At 32.1% G+C, this 9,177-nt stretch overlaps 2 protein-coding genes across 2 annotated transcripts; one reads left to right on the top strand and one right to left on the bottom strand.

Annotated features, from left to right (window-relative positions):
- Positions 1-3,319: 3,319 nt before the first annotated feature.
- On the bottom strand, positions 3,320-5,068 carry LOC106304614 (probable fucosyltransferase 5). Its single transcript, XM_013741014.1, has 2 exons — positions 4,894-5,068; positions 3,320-4,805 (listed from the first exon to the last, which is right to left on the bottom strand). The coding sequence occupies exons 1-2, from the start codon at positions 5,057-5,059 to the stop codon at positions 3,358-3,360; spliced, it is 1,614 nt and encodes a 537-aa protein (XP_013596468.1). The 5' UTR covers positions 5,060-5,068; the 3' UTR covers positions 3,320-3,357.
- Positions 5,069-8,040: 2,972 nt separating this feature from the next.
- On the top strand, positions 8,041-8,523 carry LOC106302493. The gene is made up of 2 exons (XM_013738992.1): positions 8,041-8,316; positions 8,398-8,523. The coding sequence occupies exons 1-2, from the start codon at positions 8,041-8,043 to the stop codon at positions 8,521-8,523; spliced, it is 402 nt and encodes a 133-aa protein (XP_013594446.1).
- The last annotated feature ends 654 nt before the right edge of the window (positions 8,524-9,177 follow it).

Raw genomic sequence — 9,177 nt, 5'->3', positions numbered from 1 at the left:
ATCTTTTTCTAAGATCACACTTAATAATATCATTTAATAGTTTATATTTAAATGTAAAAATATATTTATTTTTTGTATTTACTTTTAAATAATAAAATTCGTAATAAATATTAAATATTACAATTCATTTTTATTTATAGAATAAGAAATAAAAATTCTATAAAATTTATGTATACATAATTGATATTCATAATTAAATTGGTAGACCAATTAAATATAAATTTAATTAATCCATTTATTAAATATTTTATAAATTTTAAAATTCAAAATAATTACATATACATAATAACTTATATTATTGAATTTTAAAAACTACTTCAACTTATTAAAATAAATATTAATGCAAGATATTTAAACTAATAAATTTTTTTATATTATAATATACATATTCAAATTAGAATATTAACATATTAAAATATATTTGAATTTATTAAATATACAATACTAAATTTAGTTGGTATTAATATCAATACTATTACAACAGAATCATTTTAAAAATTTACCTTAAAAGGTTGTTGGACTTATTCATTATTAACTTCACACTAGATCTCGATCCGCGTAACTGCATGGGTTTTTGTTTTTATTTATTTTTATAAAAATATTTTGTCAATTCTAAATTGGTATATATTATAATATATATGTGTTTATCAATTTTTAAAACATAATTACTTTACTCTATATTTTTTTCATTGAATAGATTGTTTCAAATTTTCACATGTATTTGTATCTTCTTCTATATATATATTTTTGGATTATTATTACATTATTAAAATCGTAACTATATATATAAAGATTAGTAAATTATTGTTTTATTGTCATATTCAAAGATATTGTAACATTTCACAAATTTATAAAAAATTTAAAAAATTAAACTTTTCGCTTCATAGATTTATATTATCGAGTAAATAATTAAACATTTAGTTTTTGTTTAATTTTAAAAATAAACTATATAGTTTAAAATTTGTTTTCATTAGTTTAAATTAGTAAAGATTAATCATTGTCAGATAATATGATTTTTGTTATTTTAAAAAAATCTTTATAATTTTAAAAGTTAACATCGACAAATATTTAAATATTTAGCATATAGAGATATAATATTACAATATTAAATTATATTTATTTAATTTATACTATCTATAAATCTAATGGATCATCTATTGTTTAAATCATATTATTTATAGCCCAATAAAAATTTCTGGTAGACCTAAAATTTAAATGATAAGATTAGATATTAAATATAACATGACTTTCTAGGAATATGTCCATTTTTAAAAAAAAATCACACATGAACCAAAGTTGTGACTTCTGTTTTAATATATAAGATGTTTTATTTCATATTTACCAAAAAATATAGCCAAGTTTGTATATAAATAAAATTATAGAAATTAACATACATTCCTTAAAAAAATCTGTGGACATTCTAAATAGTTGTGAAATTTCATGGATTTAGCTTTTTATAAAAAAAATAATTTAGGTAGCTAAATTCAAATTCGCAAGGGAAATTGCCACAAATACCATATTTATAATACCACTTTTCATGTTTACACTAATCACTTTTACCCTCACTTTTAATGAAGGGTAAAAGACACTTATACTTGTAGGGTTAATTAATCTAGACTTAAGGTTTAGAGTTGAGGGGTGGTGTAGGGTTTTTGGAATGTGAAATTTATGATTCTAATAAATATATAAATAAATACTTAAGAATATATAAAAAAATTTAAAAATATATATATATAATTTTTTTGAAAAAAATAGTTTCAAACATAATTTTTGATTGTCAAAAAGAAATTTTGAAAAAAATTCAAAAAATAATTCAAAAAAAAAATTATAAAAAAGTTTGAATTTGAAAATGTATAATTCGAAAACATTAAAAAAAATTTAATTTATTTAAATAATAATTTATTATATATATATAGATAACAAGGGTATAAGAGTCTTTTGGCAGTTAGTGAAGAAGGTATTTTTGAAGATGTCATTTTAGTAGTGGTAATGATGAAAAGTGGTACCATGAAAGTGATAAACATAAAATTTCCCCGATTCGCAAAGGCGTGAAAAGAAATTTCTTAATTGATATGTATAATCATATATTATATCATATAACCATGAATGGACCAATCGTTCTTTTTTTTTTCTTAATTTGAGTTTATCATGTATGGTATAAACACACAATAATTACGCCACACATGAACATGAGAAACCTTCTAAACAAAAAGACACATGAACGTGAGAGATTTTTTTTAAAACGTGAGAGATTTTTTTTTAAAACGTAAGAGAATTATGAGATATGTTTTTTGTATTATGAACAGATTGGTTATTTTCTATAACTATATTAGGTCACACACATTCATTATTGAATGAAAATATTATAACAATTCTAACCTCATGTCTTAAAATCCTATGCCTTATATACACCCGTAAAATATTAAATTTATATACATATATATTTATAAGTTTATAGAATATGAAATTATTAGAATTTTGATTAGTATATTTTAGGTCACATGATTATATTTTAATAGTATAGATTAAAACATCACAAATCAAATAGTATCATTTTTTTCTTAGAAAATATCATCAGATTTATATAGGTTTTAATCGGGTTAACCATTATCGGATAGCAGATTAATGATGGGCTTTTGAGTTTTTACCAAATTTTATAAGATTTTTTACGTATCACGTTTTAACTAAATCCGAACCAAACTATATATAGATCACCGAATTTACCGGTTGGCCACGGGTTTGGGTCATGTACAAAAACACTGATAAAAATTATTAACAAGCCTACGTATCTATTTTAAGTAAATCTTATGTCTCACCAACTTAACAAATGTAACTCTTATAAAATATACACAAAATATAAAGATGATGTTGTAAAATAAAAATGTACAAAAAAATCTCAAATAAATTAATTGATAAATTATATAATTTTAAACAAAAAATTGATTTTTCTTCTTTGATATAATACAACTTTGTAACTTATTAATGCATATCAAAACCGTAACATTAATTTATGTCTAACAATGTTATTATCGGAAGAAAATCCGCGTTTTCGAAGCGCAGATCAAAATCTAGTAATTACTTACATCCTTAATGAATTTGTTTCCTCGTTATTGGGACATTTGGTCTGTTGTTTCTATGCATTGGCATATTAATACAGAGTATTCAGTTGTAAACTGTAAAGTTTAAGATCTTCAATTAAGCATAAAAACATGATTATTTTTTGCATTTTAGTTTTAAGAAAAAAACTGAACATTAGAAATGATGATTATTATAGATGAAACCAGAAATAGATATAACATTTGTCCTCTGGTTTCAATAACTCAGCAATCTAATGAAATGAGCTGTGATAAAAAAGATTTATAATTCATCATGTAGCTTGAGGCCACTATATACAACATCCTCACAACTCTTAACAAAGGGAAAAATCTTGCCCGAGTTTTTTCCCCAGTCAGCGTCACATCCATGAGACGGGGGAGTCAGGTAACAAGGCTCCATCGACGTGGACCGAACACACGGTGGATCAGGAGTTTTGTTACCCCTTGGCGTATGAAGCAACCATGGCTTTAATCCTCCAATACTATAAGAAACATATCCGAATGTAGACCATGCACTTGTGACAATGTTATCGGTTAAGCTCAGAAGATACATCTCCGCAAGCGCCTTTTGGTCGTGAAGCTTCTTGTCTGTTTGCTGAACCCTTTCTCCACTTGGCTGACTAACTTCAATAATCTCTCCTGTCGAACTTGGTCTCTCCCAAAACATGTTCTTTAAGTTGTCAGAGTACTCTGGATACAGAGATGTGACAAGAACAGCTTTAACCTTCGGGGTATAGGTCATGTTGGCTTGTGTTTCCTCTTGTGCGGCCAATTCAGGCAACAGTTTTGCTCTTTGTGTACAACTTACGATCTGGTCCATGACGTGTTGGAAATATCCAGCGTCTTTTCTGAAAACCCGTATTTGAATCCCGAGTGTCTCGTCTGCTCTTGCTAAGTGAGCATGGTAGTGCCTAGTGATCATACCCCAAACTTGATTGGTCGGGTGAAAAAGATAACGCGCCAAGTGGTGAAACACGGCATCCTTCTGCGGGAACAGCTTCATCAGTTCGGGTTGGAACGTTGGATTAAACCATAGAGATGGAACGAAGTAGACATTGGCTTGAATAATCAACCAAGGGACTTTGTTGATCAAACTTTGATCTTTTTCGCAAAAGAACATCTTATCTTCATCCCTTGAGTCATGGAGGTTATGAAGATATAGATGATGCGGGATCGAAGTCGAGTTGATGGTATGATTTTTCACCATTGTTCCATAGCAACGAGGGTATTCCTTGTTGTAGCTATAAGCATAAGTATAATTCATCAGGGGAAAGTCAAGAGGAAGCAACCATGAAGTACCTGGAAACGGCTCGCATAAGATATCATTAACGTCTTTGCGGTTGTCAACAAGAATGATTCTCTCTGTCAAGAGAGCGTAAAGGAACACAGAAGCAAGAGTTAGCATTCGGTTTCCAAGCCCGTAACCCGCGACCCACACAATGTATCTGCATTCACCAACAGATTTGCTTGCATAATTCTCATCGCGAACAAGATTTTCTGTGGCTTTCTTGTAAGCGTTTGTGTCTGGACCGCAACGTTTGTGTAGCCTCTCATAGCTTCTAAGCTTAGAGACTAGATATTCAGAAGCCTTGTATGGGGAAGGCTGGCGATACAAGAAAGATTTATGATACCTACTCAAGCAAGAACCTTCATCAAAATCAGCGGTTAAAAGGCCACCTAACAATTTATCTCTCGGTGTTTCCTTTGAATCTATGACAAGAAAATTAAAACGTAAAAGTCAAAATGAGGATTCATCGAGTTAAATGTAAAACACAGAAGATGTATGAGTTATTTTTACCGCTGGTTGTATCATCAAGAAAATAGTTCTTGAAGTTGTTGTTTGAGGATGATAATAACATTGTAGACCAAATTAGTACACAACTAAAGAGGACTGTTATCAGAATCTTCATCTTCAAACCCAAAGCCATGAAGACTTTGCCAGAGATCTGAAATTTGTGATACATGTTGACCTTTGTTTGATCGCTTGTGATGAGGAGATTATACAAAATGAGTTATATGGCTAGCGTCATTACAACTCTTATTGGTGATTTGAAGTTGAAGAAACTTCGTATTTGTTTATTTATAAGTAACACTTAATATTCTAATGGCGTGGTTGTCAAGTCGTGACTATCAACGAAGTCCGGAACATGACTCCACTCTTTGTTTAATGCAAATAATGTCTGGAACTCAATTATTTTGTTGTGTTAGTCTGTATGATTTTCCATGTAACGTGTGTCTAATCTTAAAAAAAAAACTGAAATAGAATCAATGGAAGTTGTACCAATGAAACGTATCATTTTCAAAATTAAGTATTGAACTAGTGAATCATTTGGAGGAAAAGGGGAGGAATGTGATATTTCACTTGTCATGCAAACTATAAAGTTATTCTGATAATTTATGATAGGTTTTAGTATGCAGTTTTCAATTTTAATTAGTTTTTAGCATGTGCCCTTTTAGCTTAGGGATCATATATTTTTGAAATGGATAAAGCGATAGAAAAAATAGATACAAAATCAAAATTCTAAAATCTAAACTTTGATATATCAAAATTTTTGTAAGAGAGAAGTAAACAGATGAAACAAATCGAAGTATCGAACCACTATACAAGCAACTCTTGTAACCATCTTGGAGAGTTTGTTGCATCATATGGACATTTCACAGTTAAACTCTCTCCTTTAATTATCTGTGACAGGGACTATGTTTCATTTTTGCACTAGTTGGGTGGAGTAATCAATTTTAAACTTTAGTAGTTAGTCAGAAATATATTAATTAACATAAAATCAGTTATATGGTGAGCCCTATTATACGAGACCATCTCTTTTATCATATTCCTTGCTCGTTTGCAATCTGATCAGTAGGTGTACTAGTAGGGCTGGGTAAAAAAAAATATAGATCCAACAATCCAAAAAAATATAGATCCAACAATCATGAAAACTAATGCAAGCATCTATAATCCTTCATGAAACACACAACATCTTACGTAGGACTAACAATTGGTAGTTAGATGTTGTGTGTTTCATGAAGTTGCCATCTGCACTGGATGAGGTTTTTGTTGTGTGTGAGACTATCTCAATGGAGAATTGTGTTATTGTTATAAATCATTAAGTGGATGACCCATAACTAAGACCAGAAGATAAGGCCCAGCTGGCCAGGAGGTTTAGAGTCGGTCAGATTGGCCCAATTTCCTTTTCCATGTTTTAGTAGTTTTCCTAATTCTAGATGGATTAGGTTTTTGTACTCTTTTCATATTTCTATGTTTTGTAATCCCTATATAAAGGGACCTTCTGATTTATTAATAATACACACAATTTCCCCATACTTTTACAACACGTTATCAGCACGATTGTTCTCTGCAATCTAAAGCTAAAAGTCCGACCAGTAAAACCCTAAAAACCTAAACCGGCGACGATCTAAGACGTTCCACGTCTCGTCTCAACTCCGACGATCAGCTCCGCACCTAGACGTTCCCCGTTCGCGTCCGACGTCCTCAACCAGCTCGCATTCCCGAAGGACCAGCTCGTACACGCGTGAAGCCGACGAACGACCCCGTTAGCAGTTGGCGCGCGATCCGACAGCAACCAACCCGCGTCCGTGCGTGTGCAGCTCGAGGTTCATCCGTTCATCTTTGGTGGTCCGTTTCAACCCTACAAAACAAAGGTATACCGATTAATCTGAGAACATAATGATCAAACCCTAAAACCCCTAATCCATTATTATGGAAATCCGATTGTTCATGATGAAACCTAAAAAGCTATACCTTAAAAAAACTGATCATCTTATAACCACTAGTTTGAAATCGATTCCTTAGAACATGTTGATTGTTTTATTGATTGTTCTGATCTGAATTTAAGAAACCCTAAATTCTGGAATCAAAACCCTAAACCTAAAATTTGAATCCGGTTTTTAATTGTTCTTGTTTGTTTGAATGATTGATGATCTGAGGTTTTAGGATTGATAGATTGATTGAATAATCTAATCTCGAATTTAAAATCCTAAAGACCTTGAAACCTTGATTTCATATTGCTAAAACTGGCGCTTATATTGTTTAAATTGAAACCCTAGACTTTATATATTGTTGCATAATAGAAACCGATTGTTAAGTTTGTTTACATAACATATAAAGCTGAATGATATTATTAATTGCATTCTCGACCAGCATGATATATAGATTGCATAACTTGTATAGTTTGCATCATGATATTATATGGCCGTGTGGCCTAATCTTTTTGTTACATATAGAATCATAAACTAGGACTGTTCGCACCATGGTCAAATAGATTTTATATGGTCAATACTATTGATTGATTTATGGTCGTATAAGACTTGATTGTGGCCAACATTCTTGTTTGTCTTACGGTCGCATGATCACATTATGAAACCCTAAAATCTGATTGATAATGTGATTCAGATGTCGAAAATCTCAAATCTAGACTATGCTGCCCTTAATCTCTCTGGAGATAACTATTTTCAATGGGCGCTAGATACAAAGATCAACCTGAGGTCAAAGGGACTCGGTGATACTATCATCGAGGGCAACAATGAGAATGATAAGAATCGATATAGGGCGATGAGTATAATACGCCACCAGCTCATTGAAGGTCTAAAATATCAGTACCTTACCATGGAGAATCCACTAGACCTTTGGACCGCTTTACAGCGGCGATATGATCACCAGAAAACGGTGCTACTACCAAAGGCTAGATATAAGTGGAAGAATCTCAGATTCATGGACTATAAATCTGTGGATGAATACAATTCAGTATTGTTTAAGATAGTTTCAATGATGAGACTATGTGGTGAAGAAGTAACCGAGAAAGAGTTACTTGATAAGACCTTCTCCATGTTCCATTCCACAAATGTGTTACTGCAAGAGCTTACACTGATCTGATCTCGTGCCTACTTCTGGCCGAGGCTAATAATGAACTCCTGATGAAGAAACAGTGAGATGAGACCTCCCGGATCAGCACCATTATCAGAAGCCAACAAGGCTGAACAAGAAAAAAAAGATCCCAAAGAAAGCAACCACGTCTATAATGAAAGAAGATCACACGGCAAAGGCCGTGGTGGGTACAAGGGACGTGGTGGTCGTGACAACTACTCATACGGCCGTGGGCATGGAAACCACAATAACTGTGGTCGTGGTTCCAGCTATGGCCGTGGAAGAGCCATTTTTGGCTGTGGTCGAGGCGGCATATCCAAGCCTCCTTACTCGACCAAATCCGTTTGTCACAGGTGCGGGATGAGTAACCATTGGGCTAAGAATTGTAGAACCCCTAAGTATTTATGTGAACTCTATCAAGAGAGTCTTAAGAACAAGAACCCGGAAGCCCATATGGTTCATGATAACGGGTATGATACTGATGATGATTTCGACCATGAAAAGGATGACCTTATGGATCATGAGACTTCAGATTGTCTCAAAGACTAATTCGACATCTTGTTTGATTGTTTTTATGATTGCTATGTGTTTCATTACTATTGATGTTTTGGATTTATAATATGAAGTTTTATTTTATAAAAATTTTACAAAAGTCAGATTATAAATCTTATTATATATAGAATGAAAGATGAGATGAGTATACTTGTGGTGGATAGTGGATCAAGTCACACAATTCTTAGAGACAAAAGATATTTCATAAATCTCACAATGCAAATTGCCAATATACATACCATTGCGGGTGTAGCCAGCCTTATTGAAGGCCATGGCCAGGCATACATACTGATGCCTAAGGGCACTCATCTAGAGATCAAAAATGTCTTATATTCCCCCAGCTCTAAAAGGAGCTTATTGAGTTTCAAGTACATAAGGTTAAATGGTTTCCACCTTGAAACATGGGAAGAAAGAAGTAAAGAGTTCCTTAACATTATTTCGATCATACAAGGCAATAGAAAGATCCTAGAAACCATACCTGCAATGTCTACTGGTCTATACTATGCAAAGATCAGTATGATCGAGGCTAATGCCTGCGAAAATTTCCCTCTATGGCATAACCGGCTTGGCCATCCCGGTGCTAGTATGATGCGAAAGTTGATAATGAATTCTCAAGGGCACACATTCAAAGGAGTTGTCTCAAATAATCAC

This window comes from Brassica oleracea, chromosome C7 (genome assembly GCF_000695525.1).
Source record: "Brassica oleracea var. oleracea cultivar TO1000 chromosome C7, BOL, whole genome shotgun sequence".
NCBI lineage: Eukaryota > Viridiplantae > Streptophyta > Magnoliopsida > Brassicales > Brassicaceae > Brassica > Brassica oleracea.
The sequence above is the reverse complement of the archived record's forward strand: the minus strand, read 5'-3'. Positions and strand labels throughout refer to the sequence as shown.